Source organism: Anopheles nili, chromosome 3 (genome assembly GCF_943737925.1).
Source record: "Anopheles nili chromosome 3, idAnoNiliSN_F5_01, whole genome shotgun sequence".
In the NCBI taxonomy this organism is placed as follows: Eukaryota; Metazoa; Arthropoda; class Insecta; order Diptera; family Culicidae; genus Anopheles; species Anopheles nili.
In genome coordinates this window covers 47,979,326-47,995,471 of record NC_071292.1, presented here as the reverse complement: position 1 = coordinate 47,995,471, position 16,146 = coordinate 47,979,326, and the positions used below count along the sequence as shown (strand labels likewise).

The following is a 16,146-nucleotide window of genomic DNA, read 5'->3' as shown; positions in this document are numbered from 1 at the left end:
GAGAGGAATGCAACACGAAAAACTAATCAAGGGATCAAGCCATTTTCGGTGTGAAGCCTGTTGACATGACAACGTGCGCCCACCAGCCTGGATCTGGGTGGTGGGTGTCCTGAATAGGATCGCGCGTTTGGCGATGGATTTGAGGGTTCATGTTTGGGCAGGGCGGGAGATTCCAGAATGTCTGTGAATGCGTCGGTCACGAACCGGGACGGGGATTGATCCCGAAATGACAGAATTCAATTAGAACATAGGGGTTCGTTGCACGACAGCTGTTGCAGAACACCTACACAATTAACCAATCCAAGCCGCATGTTCTGGATGGAGTTCAAAACGCTCATTTCGAGCTCGTCAAACTCACGCATTGTCATGGCGATATATATCCCTAAATGGGAAATGTCATCCCAATGGATGACTAAGCGTGGAATTCTGACATGAGTCATTCAGAATCTCTGGAAGCTAAAGCCGTTGGGAGGATTACAAACTATTAGGAATTGATGAAGCTTGCGCGTCGCGAGAATGAATGAATCTCATTAAAACCATTCGGTTAGCAGCGAGATCATGCTGCCAATACGGCACCGTATCGCTCGTTGCCGTCTTTACCGGAAAATCCGGAAAAATATGCTACACCGCGAGGAGTAGGAGTTTCTGGACATCCCGATGAAGCTGGGAGTTCGTTTGACTTTAATGACCTCTATTTACTGCCGCGTACCACCTGAACCGTCATGGCAAAAATCCACCACCAAAGCACCGGTAGCGATTTTAATTAGCTTCCCTCCATCGACACTCCATTCTCGGTACGCGAGCTGGGAGGAGAATAAACTCCCGGGAAGGCATGGAAAGGACGCGTTGCACCAACGCACGATCGAATAAATCCGTGTGCCCGTTCCCGGACCCATAGCAGCGGTTCGCCAAATCGTCGTCATAAATATTGCAATGAAATAATGTTATTATTTTTACTTCTATGATTTATCATTTCCATTACCCGATCGCACGGTTTCCGCTGGCTTGATCGTACGCACGCTCCCTGGAATTGCCGTCTGAAGTGGTGGGAAGTGGCGATTCAGGTGAAGCGAATGGCGACGACGATGATAATAGTAATAATAAAAAAGCGGTGGTGGAAAAAAAAAACGCCACTCCACCGAGAATCACCGGCGAAACATATGAACTTCCAGCACCATTTTCAAAGGGCCACCAAGAAGCCCTTCCATCGAGGCGCAGGAAATGAGATTATTTTAATTTATGTACACTTAATGGTGCGCGAACGCGCGTGTGTGTGGCTGTGTAAAAGAGAGTTTTTTTTGTTGTTGTTCCAGGTAAGATGGTGTTGCCAGCGACTGCTGCTAGGCTTTCTTACACCGGCATTTATTTTCTCTTTTTCCACACACGACGCATCGCTTTCGAAGCGCATTTTTCGATGAAAAATGCATTTTTGGTTTTGCTCATGTGCCGCGTTCTGGTGGCCACACCGGTGCCCGTGGGAATAATGCCACCGCAACAGCGCGCGAAACACGCGGCAAAACAACGTGGGTTGACAAACTGGCGGAAAACTTACCTTGGCAGAGCTCTCGAGAGGATTCCAGTAGACGGCGATCGCGTTGTGCGATACCTCCTCGATGCAACCGACTAGCCCGACGGAGTTCTTCGTGTCTGGAAACAGGATGCGAGACGAGAAAAGGGTAAAGTTAATAAAAGTTAAGAAAAAAAACCCTCAGTCTACAGTGATAAAGGACCATGCGTCCGTTGCAATTTCGAGATGGACCACGCGATCGGTTCGGCTAGAATGGACATGTCATTAAATTATTATCCACCCGATCGATGGCTGCGATGTCAAACCCGTTGGCTTCGAGCACCCGACACGTTCAGATCATTGACCCGACCGCCTGGAGAGGATCGCTCGTGTCCGCCCGTGCGGATAATCGATCGCAATTATCGCGATAACGAACGGCCAGAAACAGCCATCCTGGCAACCTGGTGGTTCGCCCAAATCGATCTGCATCTTCCGTCGAACCAACACGCACTAATTGAGCCACACCGAGGACCCGAGAATCGCCCGTGCGATAGTGAACATGACAGTTCACTAGCTGTCACCGATGGTTGTCAATCGTTGCGTTACATTGTCGCGCACACGCTAACGCAAGCGTGTATGACGAAGCCACGGGGGCAACGAGTGCGATTTAACGAATTGATCGTAATTGCGCAGCCAGCGGGCGGGAAGTGATCGTTTCTTCCTGTCCTGTGGATGGAAAGAAAATGGCCGCAGGAAGCGACGTCGCGCAGAGAACAAGGGAACGCGCACGTAACGCGGAGCGTAAGACGAGCAGGAAAGGCTAATGTTGATTGCCGAACGGGGCGAACAAACCGTTTGCAGCAAATTACAATCGATAAAATTACGTTTAATTGTTACGATGGGCCCGAGCAGCCGACGATCGACGCCGACGGTGCACATAATGCGCATAACGCTCGCACCGTCATCACCATCAACCGCCCGGTGGCTTCCGATGGCATCTGGCTCCAGGCACACATGGGTAGCCTTTAATTCTAATGGGGCCATTGCGTGGCGACCCCGGTGTGTGCGTTACCGATCAGCAGCAGCTGGAATGCTGTCGGGCGCAATTAGCAACCGGGCCTCGTTGGCTAGCCACTTGTTTTGGGCTGCGACTGTACGCTACCGCCTGGTGGGGTTTTACCGAGATCGAGATTAAATCAAACTGAAGCCCGGTGGTGAAGCAGCCACAAAGGAAAATGGCGGGCACCAAACCGAACCCCGCCAAGAAGCTCGTCGATTCGTCAGGATTGTCCATCATTAAACCGAAAGAGAACCCCAGTGGCCGTAAACCAGTTCCGCCGGCACCGGTCGCACAGCCGGCCCATACATCAGCGGCCAATAATCGCCCGCAATAAGCAATAAATATAATTAAATAATTGTCCGCTCAGTTGTCGCCGGTACGTCCGGCTTTCCTTGCGATGCGCCCGGTGCCCCCAGCACGTGGGGTTGTTTTGCATAAAATTATGATTTACTGAAAATTGGTGCCCGTGGTTCGAGGGTTCAATGATAATCGATAAATAAAGCACGGTAATTGGATTCCACGCGGGCCCGAGGATGCGATTTCTCACCGCGCGTAAGGACGCTTCCTTCGTGCGGTTTCTGCCCACGCCACGCGGATCGGTGTGGTGAGTAATAATGTCTTTTCTTCCCGGACCTTTGTGCAGGTGTAGCGGTAGAGCTCGAAGACAGCGTGTACTTACCGGCATCTAAGATCCGCTGCTTCACCGAGTGCTGCCGGCTGTGCCAGAACTGCCAGGCTTTAATTTCGTCCTCCGGGCTCTTCTCCTCGCGGAACAGCAGCATGATGACGCTCTGGAAGTGAGAAAGCAGCGGCAAGAACAGTGGCGTTTGATTAATACGTGGTTCGTGTGTGCGCGGGTCTGAAAGCTCGAGGTTTTGGGAAGCATATGGGGAAGAAGTTCGAATGTTAAAGCGCTTGTCACGAGCGGCCCGGCCTGTGAAGGTGAAAACGTGTAATTCACTCGTGACGGTCGAATTTGGTGTTTCGGTGCGGTTCGCAGCCGGTGCGCCTATTTCTCTTCTAGATTAATACATCGCGCAGTAATTGAAATCGTTTGCCGTGCAATTGCCGTTTATGGGGCGCACGAAAGTGTTACCGGTTTGTGAGGAACTGCAACCGCAAAAAAAAAATGGTCGGTGATTTTTTTTTTTCGAAAAGAAAACCCATTAAGACTCGTTTAGGTTTTTTTGTTGTTGTTGTACAAACTCGACCGTTGGCAACCAGCGAAAGGTGAATTTATTTTGCATCACCACTGGAACTAAATCCATCATCGCGCTATCGTTCGCTGGTGATGAGACCTTTCTTGTAGATGCGTTTCATCGCCCGCGGGAAGCAAACATGTCAGCGTAAGATTGATCGAGCGCATCCGGAGAACTGGCCGAGCTGCAGCGGAAGAGGCGCATAAATCCGTGCCAGCGCGTTTGGAAAAGCGGGAGATAGAGAGAGCGAGAGCGAGAGCGAGAGAGACACACAGGAAAACTCACAGTTCCCTTTTTTCGTTCCGAAAGCCCCGAAAGCGATGGATGACAAATTAAGTTCCCGCGATCGTGTGTTCGTGGGGCAAAAAAAAAAGCGACCGATGAGGCGCTCATTCCCACACCCGAAGGGTAAGCTTTGATTTAAATATTTGCTCAAAGATTAATCATGCCCGCTAATTCTTCAACCCTCGGGTGTACCCTTGCGGAGATAACGATCGCGACGAGGTGCATTTGGGCGGAAAATTGTGCCACGGTGCGAGTTCCCGGGATACGCAGGCGCGTCATGAGAAATCGACTTCATGTGCTCGTGGAAAATCTTCCAAACACGCCATCGGTGCGCAATGCGTATCCGTACGCGTACGCAATCAACCCTACGGGCGTTAGAAATGCGCCTTCTTGACAGTGACTGTGGAAACACTCGCGATCCAGCTCGTTTGAGACTTAGGGAAACAATCAAGCGAGGCGAAAAAAAAAGCCACCACATTCCAAAACCGTTCACGTCCACGAGACGCTGTGGGCTTCACGAGACAGTCGGTACGTCGGCAATCGTCCGTAGGACGATACGGACACGTACGTACGCGTGGAAAATTCAAAGAATGGCCCAGAATCACACGACAACCACACACGCACACGGATGGAACGGCTCGTGAGCCAGCCCACGAGGCTCCACACATCGAGCCAATGCCGTGGGATGCGATCGCCTCGAAAGGAGGACGCGCGCACGCTGGACACGTCGACGGGAAAATAATTATTATAAATAAGCAAACTGACTAATAGTTAGAAAGATATAGATACATTACAAACAAGGCAGTTTTAGATATAAATCTTAATTAAAATTGCACTATGTTTCCTGCTATGTGGGGTTTACAGTTAGCGGAGGGCGCACGCATCGCAAGCCAGCACTTTTTGCTCTATCCCTTCCCTGTCATTCTGCGCCTCCGCTCGTCGACCCCTTGGGCCCTCTTGCCTTATCCGTCGCACGGACGATGTGTCGCTTTTGCGCGGTTCGTCCGGTGCTGACCACGACGCTATAGCGCTATGGTGCTTGATGCGTCGTTGCGCAGGGGGTTTTCTTACTTTGCTGTGTGTTTCCCCGCTTTGCACGCGGATGTACGCTTTCCCATTTTCTATTCCCTCACCGTGCTGCCTTTCCGAAGGGTAACCGATACCGTACGGTCGCTCGCCCGGATGACGGTTGAAAAATGTAGCTCCGGTAATATTTTTATGTTTTATTAGCCTAAAAACTTGTCTCCTGCGCGCGCTGTGGGATCCTCCACAGGACGGGGAGGCGAAGGTGGCAGGTGTGTGTGTGTGTGCACAAGCGGGTAACGTATTGTAGCCAATTAATAATGCTGCTGAATGGAACGAAACAAATCAAATCAAAATCCCCATGTTGCAGGGAAGCTGGTTCAAGGGTCTTCCCGTGAGATGGGTGGAATTTACATTTTTTTCCGCTGCATTGGCGTGTGTGCATCTGTGCATGTGAAGGTATTTTATTTTATTTCACAAAACGGCGTGGAGCGTAATTTGAATTCTTGCGTTAAGCTTTTGGGTATTTTTCTTCCCATCTCCGGTAAGGATAGCCATGATTTGCACCTCATTAATGGCGAATTGGAATGGGCGAAGGGACTCGGGATTGACTAATGGTTGGGTGAAATTCTTTCACCTCCGTTAACCGAGACCTTCATAACGAGAAAAGTGGTTCCAAGTGCAATGGCTGGCTTGGGTTCATTTTTTTTTTTCACATGATTTGAGGATCCTCAAGCAACACTACCCAACACCCAACGATCGATGTTTTCATAATCAACGACCGTTGCGAGAGTGCACATATTTGTTGCTCTTCCGTAATAAGCTCTTCAGCAAACGAACGTGAACACTCACCGCCCATCCATCGACGGGCAACGGTTTTTTTGTTTCGAGCAAATGGCACTTACGCGCACGCCAAAACCGGATATCAGAGGAAGGCACGGAAAATGGCACGAAAACAATCGACTCGATGGGCTGGACCACGCGCGCACGGTTCATTAGGAAAACCGGAAAAACCTGGCCTCGGCCGGGACTGGGATGAGCCCTTTCCGGTTGGCGAGAGAAGCGAGTTCCATTTTCGTGCGGCAATTAAAAGCCACTCGAGCCGCCGCGGCGTTAGTGGAGCCCGATGCGATGGCGGTGCAGGTGGCGCGAATCTAATAAAACTGCAAATCGCCTCCGCTAACACGGCGAGTGCAAGAATATGTGCCTGCTGTTCGGTTCTTGTTAACGTGCCACATTCAGTGCCTTTCCCAGTGCCTCATCTAATGCTGGGATGGTTCAGGTTTTTTTTTTGCGTGTGTGCCCTTTATGGCCTCTTTACGGCGTCTCCTAGAAGATGCGAGAAAAAAAAAACCGTAGGCTCCACCCTAAATGTGGCCTCGGGTGCAACCGTTCGCGCAGACGCGCCATGAATGCGTAAGCGTAAGTAAACATATCCACCAGAAAGCAAATTTCGCTACCGAAATCAGCCACGGAACAATCAAACAAATCAACCCATCATCAGCTCCGTGAGCCGACCCGAGTTGCCGACGGGGAGGGCCGACCGTACGACCGTAAATTTAAATATTTTTATTGTAAAAATGAATAATTACCGGTTCGCGCCGGGTGCGCCAGGAGGCAAGGATATCAACAAGCGAAGTGCGGCACAAGGCACAGGGCCGAGCTGGCTTGGGAAAAGTCGCAACACGGAAGGAATCGGCACGATCGGAAGAAAGAAAAGGGCATGGAAAAGGGCACGCACACGCACACACACACTAACAGGCAGGAGCAGACAGGATCGAATCGATGCTATCGTCGTCGCATCGTGATGGTTGGTTAGACATTTTTCGCACCGAACGGCGTGCCTTCCCGCGATGTTCGGAGGCATTTGTGTTTTTTTTCTCTCTCCAAGTCTCCTTGAGGCGCCAGGAAAAAGGATACGCGATTGAATGGAACGAGCGCGCCACATAACGGTGCAGGATAATGATCAGTAACGCTCGTCATCGGATATGGTTCGGAGCGTCGTTCTCGACTGATTTTCTTACGCTTTTTTTTTCTCGTGTTTCGTCGAATCGGTTCGTTTCATTCTCCTTGCCGCTTTTGCATCTCATCGCCTTCATTATCTTCGACTTTCGTCGACGGAAGATCCCCGGGCGTTATCTGCACTGGAGCATCTTTTCCACATGGCCGGCGCAGAAGTGTTTGCTCATCGGATTCCTCTTTTTTTGGCTTTATTGTTGTCACCCCTTTGGATCTTCCCCATCGTTGGGAAAGAAGGGGTTGTGTTTTTTTACCCCTTTCGCTCTCGCAACCCCTGCAACCAGCAGAGCTCGGTGCATCTCGTCTGCTCGTCAACCGTGCCCGCCGGCGTATGCAAATTTTCGGCTGCATCAGAATGCAGTAAAATGACACCGAGCTTCGGTCGTTCCGAGCAATTGAAGCATTATGGAAACGTACGGAGCGGGGCAGACAACGGAACAGGATGATCGGAAGGAGGGAGAAAAAAATCACACACAACTACCGTTTGCCGTAGCTTGGCTTCGAGTTACGCGGAGCTGAAAGGTGCCATAAATTATGCTATAATGCAATCAAAATCATGCCTGTGAGAAGCGAACTGTTTTAATTTTGTTCACTTATAATATTTTTTTTCTGGTCCCGATGGCGCCAGAGATCATTTATCTTGCGTGTGGTTGTTGTTTGAATTATGTGAGTTTTTTCCTCATAGCGAAAAAATCTTTCAAAAATCGATGAGAAAAAGTGTCATTTATTTAAGACACATCATCAATTACATTTGAACAGATCAAAATTATGTCCATTCGAATCGACTCTGCACCTTTACTAAAATCACAAAAGACTCATCCGATCATGAATGAAAATCGTGTCGATCCTTCCCCGACGCACGGCAAGTGGCGTAATTCACAAACGCGCTGGAAAACTGGTGGCGCCTAGCCGGTAATCTTCACAACTGACCGAAGGAGAGCCGCACGTGACTCGGAATCTGGATCGGAACTGGTTCGCTTCCGACAGGTTCGGGAGGCGGTAAGGTCAAGGCAAACTGGACACCTGTTTTGCGAGGATTCTTTTTAAGCTTTTTTTTTATCGCTGCCCGTTTCGTTTCCGACCGGCAATCCGAGTCCCAGACCGCGACCGCCCATTAAATGGGAAGAAAAACGAAAAAAAAAACGAGATTTACGGGCTGCCCCGGTTCCGATTTTGGGAGCATCACGAGATTTGAATAAAAATCAGAACAAGAATTGGGCCGCAAACGAAAAACGGCCGCGAACCCGAAAACGTCCCGCGCGAACCGGTTTGCGAAACGAACCCAGTGCCAACGGATAGCCGCCGGGAGCGTTATGGATCCTTTGAATGAGAAATGGCAAAAAATGGGTTTGTTTGTTTATGAAAATTATTCACACACAAAAATGGCACAAACGGTGCAGCCTTCGATGATGGATAATCTTCCGAGGAGAGAAAATTATTAGGCTGAAAGATAAATAAACATTCTGCTTGAAAGGATTGCTCCGAGAAATGCGTTAACAAAAGCAAACGAATGGAAATCCTTTTACTGTTCGAGGGTTCTTTTTCTCTTCCCCGAGCAGTCGAACCAATTCATCAGGGTGAGTCACGTGAACGATCCCTTCGAAATGATCGATCGGCCTTCGATTGGAAAGTAATCCTTTGGCTTTTAAAATGCTTCCGTGCCGATTTGTGAGTCACCCATCAGCACATTTAAACGATCTGCCCTCGGATATCGCAGAGGGAGCGGGCGAATTGAAGGTAAAACTCAACAACAATGTGAATCAGCACGGTGCCATTTGAAGGGGTGCGATGAAAGCGAGCTTTTCGCAACCCCGAAATCGTACGCAAAAAAAAGGGGTAAAGCCGGTGCGTATCGTTGACTGGCTCCGATAAGGGATTGAACTTACCTTGACGGTTTGATTCTTGAGCGGCTTGTCCGGATCGTGCACGTACTCGAGCGTGATACCGTAAAACTGTCCCTTGTTGATGTACGTTATCCGATCGTCCTCCCGGCGCTGGGACGAGCTGATCGGGCTTTCCAGATAGTACTTGAAACCAACGTCGGTGTATCTGCAAAAATGGGAGACAGAAAGAAGCATGTATCAAAAAATCGAACCCAAACGAATCGGCTTCCGAATGTGGCGCAGATAATTATCGCCACCGGTGCTCAGCGAACGCGCGAGATTTCAATTAGCGCACAGACAGGAAACCCGAGCCGAATCAAATATCATCCCCCTCACTATTTTCCCAACCGGTGATGGAAAGATTTTCGAAACAACATAATTGAAACTTTTACTGTTTTCTTGCCATCCCGCGAGCCAATCGTGGTGCGCTTGGAATGCTATCGCCAAATACGTACAAGGCGCGCTCGATCATGCGAGCTGTTGGGCAAATGGGGAATTGAAATGTGGAGAGAAAAAAAAATGGAAGCCCACTATCGCGCATATCTCGACGCGTTGTCCCGGTGCAGTTGCAGCGCCAGGTGCATCTGGTGCAATGGTGTTGCATTCGGATAACCCCGCTCCTCGACAGGCTCAGCTAAATTGCTGCACCAGCTGCAGCATCGCACAATCGCCGCGGTGAAGATTTTTATCCGAATGGCTTTTTCTTTCTCGCGGCTTGGCGCAACAAAATAAAGCGACAAAAAACCCGTTTCCCTCGGTGGGTCCACACGTTTGCATTCAGGAGACAATTAGAAATTTCTAAAACACACAATCGAGGTCCGCATCGCGAAGCGCACGGTGCATCTGCCTTTGGCACTCCATTTTCCTTTCCCAAGGCCACCACCGGGCACGGCTCGTCGGCGCACGGTTGGGATAGAAATTATATCGAAAATTCCTTAATCGGCTGAGCAGCGCATGAGTGCATGAGTGTCACCATAAATTATCCCCTCGGCAATGGCCGCTGGAAAACTGCGCGCCAGCTGTCGACCCGGCACGGCCTCCATTTTTGCCTGGTTTGTGGTTTTTTTTTTGTTTTTCATCTGTCTATCAAGAGCAAACGTCTTGCTCCACCCGTGGTAGCGTTTTTTGTTGGCTTCTAGCACCACACACTGCTAAGCCCGCTATGCGCATTCGCGGAAAAGTGGCTCACACAAGTGGAAATGAGTGCGTTTTTCCACTGCCCATTTTCCACGTTCGCGATGCCGGTCGCTCGGTGCATCACAATGTGTGCACCAGAAAAATCATAATAGCGGCGAGCTGCAAGTAGGGGACGATTTTTTTTTTACCCATTCCAAAGACGTCCAAGCTGGATGTCGCATCTAGTGCGCGGTTGTCTTTTTTTTTCGCTCGCGATTCTCCACTCCATTGATACAGTGTGTTATCTTCACCGGGCGGCGAGGCCTCCTTCTTAGGAGCCAGCTGGGATGGGCCGGCTTTTAAGCGATCGTCCAGCCGTCGTGTCGTAAGTGCGCTTAAGGAGATAATTGTAGCACTGCCGGCGGTTAACGGTTGCGACTAATTGATCGATAATCGAAGTCGCGAATTGGAATCGCAACCCGTGATTGTCCGCGGCCCCTTTCCTCGGTTGGGTTGGGTTTCCTTCGGTTGAATGCATTTGCCCCGGCGAGCCCGATGGGGTTGGAATTTTTTCTTAAATGGAGCGCCATTTGTGCGACCAACAGCTGTCAGTATTAATCGGTTTTATGGGTTGGGCAAACAGATCGGTTTAATTGTGTGACTGATTTTTTTTTGTTGTTGTTGCGCCTTTACTTTATCTGTCTGTCGCGATGGGCTTGGGAATGCCTTTTCGATGACAGGTTGTGAGCGCGTTTCGATAATTTTGTTCGATCGAGATTTCTTGCTAATTTAGCGAGAAAGCTGGAAACGAATGACGTGAAGAGATGATGAAAGCTGTAAATCACTGGTTGTTATCATTAAAATTGATTAACAAAACCACTTAGCATAGAGCCATTCTTGAGCTGTGATATAAAGTGATCGAAATGCATTTGCAAAAATGTATACCCTTACAGGTATGTAACTTCCTTACAAAGCTCATATCTTTCCGTGTCAAAACGTTACAAAAACCCTTACGCTATCGTCAGTTCGACATGTGCGAGGGACGATTCGCTATTTACCATTTGCATTCTCCATTTCAGCTTCTACTCGCGCTCGGAATAAATCATCCCAATCGTACTCGTAGGTAATTTAATTCCTTTCTCGATGCTGCACCGGGAAGCGAAAGGAAATGTGAAAAAAAAACCAAACAAACAAATGTAACCCTATTCGAAATGACATCGCCGTGGCACAAATCATCTGCCCAACGGTCCTCTTAGCCGCCTTGACTGCACAAAGTTTGTCAGTTTTCTTAGTGAAATTCGCTCACCTTCACGTGGCGACCACTGAACGGTGGAAAAAGCACTCGGATGGCTCGAGAACAAACGACAACAACAACAACAACAACAACAACGGCACGAGGAAAAATCTCATCACCGAACCTCATTCGGTCGCGTTTGTGCACGGGTGGGATTGAACCGAAACATAAAATAATTGATCTATGATGCCCAATTATCGTCCTTCCAACGAGGACCGCAACCGATCGAGCAGGCTCCGAACCGACTCAAGCCCGTGCGATGATTCGCGTACCATTTCATACATTTATGACGCGGCGGGCATCGTCCGCCTAACGAAGGAAAGCTAAAATGCGTCCTGTACCGGGCCACAAGCACCGGTGGTGGCCTCGCGCGTCGGTCCGAGCGGTCGCACAAACCCGGACATAAAAATGCATGTATGCACATACATAAATTCGTCGTTATAATAAAGATTATGATTATCGTTATGTTTATTTTATGCCCACGACGATGGCGTGCTCGCGTTATGTTTTTTTTTTCTTCTGTCCATTCTGCGTGTCTCTGTTCCCCACCACGGATGGGCGAATGGGCCGGATCTTCGGGGCGCATGGCCGCGGAAGAAAGTGCATTGCAAATTGGATATTTGCGTCGCGCCATCGATTTGATAAGGCGAAGCGATGGCGAAGGGAAAAGAAAAATGATGTATGAAAATACAACAAAAAAAACCTCCCTCAGCGGATGTGTCCAGCCAGATGGAAAACAAATAAGCTGCCACATACCACGCGCATGTCCTTCTTTTCGACATCGCGATGCTCCGAGGCCGTGGGAAACGGACGAGCCGTCCAGAATGGTCGCATTTAATTCGGGATGGTTTGTATTTTTGTTGCTTTTCCAGGTCGTTTTTTTTTCCTCTCCATTCGTTTGCTCGGGAAGCTCATCAGCGTGCTGCCGAATATCATTATCCTTGCGCTCGTTTCGAGTGAACCCATCGACCCTCCGTGGGGATAGGTTCCGAAGCCACCAAATACACAACTACTATTTTAGTGCAGCAGTTCTAAAACAGGGATTCGATTCGATCGAAGGGCTTTGAGATTCGATTCAATTCCCATACCGAAGTGATGTCCCCGCGGGGCGTTGTTAGATGATAGGTTATTAAAATGAAATCAAAGCGCCAGCTCGGTACTCGTGCCAATTCACTGTGGCTGCGCGTCGGACGATCGGGAGAAAATAGAAACCCAATTCCGAAAGGCGCCTGCACCGCCGGCGCTGGTAATGCAATTAAAATGCAATTAAATTAACCCGGCCCGCCCGGTGGCGTTCCCGCCGGTTCGTTTCTGTCAACGTTCCGATTTTTCGGGGCGTCGTCAGACGCGGAAAAGCAAACCCATTCAAGACTGAGCGCCGTAGCCTACGGATCGGAAGGCGGTGGTCGGTTTGCCCGGGAGATTAAATTTCAATTAGCAAACCGACCGGGGCTCGGGTGCCCTTTCGAGAGCCTTCCACCGAACTCGGGAGGATAACCGAAGGCGTAGAAATTGCGTTACGAGTGCCCGATTCCGACCGATTCCGTAATCATCCCGGCAAGTGGAAAACGGAGCGCTTTCCGAAGCGAAGGACAAAAAGGAAGAACAATTAAAGCCCGCGTACACCGGCCGAGGGTTTGGCGGGAAATAATTCTCACCCAACGGCGCGCGATCCCGCAAACCCATTCCGGTTAATCTATCAACGCGAGGTTCTGGCGCATCCTTGGTGCACGATCACTCGCAAATGTAATCACGGTGCAGTGAGATGGTTTCGTTCTTGCTTCAATGAACGCTGGTAGAGTGCCATTCGCCCGGGTACGGAATGAGCGCTGCACGATCCGCGTCTGATGGCGTTTTGATTGAACGGATGCATCCGCGCGCGCATGAATGAACCGCACAGGGTGCTGGAAAATGGAAAAAATTAACACAACCCTTCGGTGGGCACTGTGGCGATGGGAAGAGCAAAAATTATGATGCCCCCACCGGTGGCTCTAATTATGATGAGCATATAACACGGGGCATGATCTGTCCGTTTTCCCAGGACGAGGGTGGCCCGGATCGCGTGCAAATGATGCCCGAGGGGGGACGAAAAAAAAAACGCAACATTACGCAACCCCCCACAGGAACTGACCCTAGCCCAGGGGGTGGCGCTGGTTTGCAATCGGTGGGAGTGTAATTGAAATATGCCCGGTTAATGGGTGAAGTCATTGGCTAGAATCACACCTCATTAGGAGCCTTTCAGCGGCTGCTCGGGCTGGGCCGAGTGATGCAAGATGTACTAACGATATCGAATTAATCACCGCACAATGCACACAATGCACCCGTGGGGTCGGCAAACCGTGGGCTTGGTGGGTCTCGAATGGCCGTCATTAGTGCGATCGTTTCTCACCGCGGTGCGATCGTAGTCGCGTAGTCGAGTTCGCGGGGGTTCGCTATGTTAACATTATTAATATTTTTCTCGATGGCTCGCTGCCTCGTTATGGTGCGTTGTTGGCTTTCTTTTAATTCGTTGCACAGTTATGGGTTTAAAGCACCAATTTTGTAAACTAGCAGCTATCAGGTATGATAGTTGATCCTGCTGATGTGGGTATTTTGAATGATTTTTATATGCAGGTGAGGAAACCAAAATTTCGTACATTTTCACGTATTACGCTTTAAAACGTTATACGTTTTAAAAAGAAAGATTACGTTTGTAAAAAGAAAATAATAAAGCGTTCAAATCAATTTAATCTGTTCTGTTTGGAGAGATTAACGTTTAGCACAAAATGTCAAAAATTACCCCAATTTCCCGCAAGATGGCGCCTTTTTAGTATTTGTTACTATTTTTTACCAAATGCTTTACAGCATCTGTCAAAAACCACTTTACAACATTCGCTATTCCGTGCTTCTACGATGTTTTATCGCCTCCCCTATGCAGCAGAAGTGTTGTACTTACATTTTTGGTATCTGAACTTTGTCAGCATCATTCTGGCGGCCAAAATCGTGCCAAGGACGGGATCGAGGAGCTGCCGCTGCACCTGCTGCCGCAGCCACGGCCGTCGAAGATCCACCCAACGACGTAGTCGGACTCGGTTGACTCCCGTTGATGGCCAAGTTACGTTGCAAACTGGCGACACAGGCCGGTATGTGACCGGCAGCGTTCGGATCGACCATACCAATCGGTGCCTGGCATGGTTCCGCGTAGTCAAACTGCTGCTGGACATTGTTCTGATCGCGCGGTGTGATCGCATCCGCACCAATACCCGAGTCGGGACTGGGCAGATCCACCGTCAAACCAGCCGAGGTGATCGTCTTGGTGTAGATCGAGCCGGTCTTGGTGAAACGACCCTCGTAGGTCGTGGCCGGCTGTGGACCGTCGGAATCGGCTGCCGTCCCATAGATGGTCCGGGCCGGTGCATATCCCTGGTTGTCGAAATACTCGCGGTATGTGTACGGCTCTGTGATGAACGTTGACCCCGCAGGGCTGAAAGTGGAGCAAAACACCAGGACGAAAATGCCATATTAATATCAGGAATCATTTCTGCATGTAAAATTCATCCTTCTGATCGACGACTTACCCAAGTCTGTTCGGCGGATACATGTCATATTGCGCGTAAGAGCTGGGACTGGGTGAATTCGTGTTCACATTGGAACTGCCGGTCGCTGCTGAACTGTTTTGATGGGAAGGACCCTGTGAATAAATGGATTAAAAATAATTTAATGAAAATTCTCAACATCTAAACCCGTTAAGGGTCGCTGGAAAAATATGAAACTTTTTCGACTACTGAGTAGTAGCATCATTCGTTCGGTTGATATTAGTTGATCGGTGATATAAACGCTTCCCAGTGCTTCCCTTTAGTTAACTGCTCAACACCTTTCTAATTGCGGTCCGCTTACGGGATCGGCTTTTGCGCTGACAAAAGTGAAAATCACCAAAACCGCCCCGCTTTCCCGAGAGCCTCGTAGCCCCACCCAGGCTTGGAAAGCGGGCGTTTGCTGTTTGATAAACCTGTCATCCTCTGCGGGCCTGCCGTTGGGGCCAACACAACCGAGCCTGAAACGGTGTTGCGTGAACACCGGCCGGATTCCACCTGTGCCGATGGAGAGCTTATAAAAAAAAACAAATGCTCGAACGGTTGAATTTTTACATTTTACTCTCCCGTTCGGGTTTCCTGCAACCGGGTCGGCTCCCACAGTCGGTTAGGGGCCGGCTGTCAACCCATCAAAAAAAGCGAACGAAATATAAACGTCAAATGTCCGTGCCGATTCGGTTCGATCGATTGACGGATTTCTAGCGTGCGAGTGTGCCTTTTCCACCCTCTTTCGGGTTTCGATTCGTCCGTCTGATCGCTCGCTTAGTTGATCGGACACGACAGTTGTTGATCGCGTCTGCATCGCGGTGGAATCCGGTGCGAATGAAGCGAGGTCGCCAGAGAGAGATCGGAGAGGAGGGATTTGTTTTTATGTAAATATGCTAATTTTCGGCTCGCTTGATGGATGAAGAGAACAGGGATGCGAGACGTGGTGGTGCACATTTGGGGCGCGCTTCACCCGCGTCCAGAGACCTGGAGAGTTGAGTCGCACGGTGGAAAAAAAACCTAACAAAAAAGCATCTAATATACGCGATATGGGAGAGATAGTATTATTTATTCGTCCCTATTTAGACGATCGGGGAATCGATCGGCTTTCGGTACGGTTGAGGAGACCCCCAAAAAAAAGGGCTAGGATTACGCCCGGTGGCAAAGGCGATTAAGTCCTCACTCATAATTCCGTCGCATGGT

General features: G+C 49.5%; 1 protein-coding gene across 1 annotated transcript in view; it reads right to left on the bottom strand.

Moving 5' to 3' along the window:
• LOC128727144 (protein grainyhead) overlaps positions 1-16,146 on the bottom strand; it is a 127,903-nt gene that overhangs the window by 24,654 nt on the left and 87,103 nt on the right. Inside the window, exons 5-9 of the mRNA XM_053821017.1 lie at positions 14,944-15,056; positions 14,322-14,849; positions 8,980-9,142; positions 3,247-3,358; positions 1,553-1,647 (exon numbers count right to left, since the gene is read on the bottom strand). Coding sequence (XP_053676992.1) covers positions 1,553-1,647; positions 3,247-3,358; positions 8,980-9,142; positions 14,322-14,849; positions 14,944-15,056 — 1,011 coding nt within the window. The remainder of the gene's footprint in view (positions 1-1,552; positions 1,648-3,246; positions 3,359-8,979; positions 9,143-14,321; positions 14,850-14,943; positions 15,057-16,146) is intronic.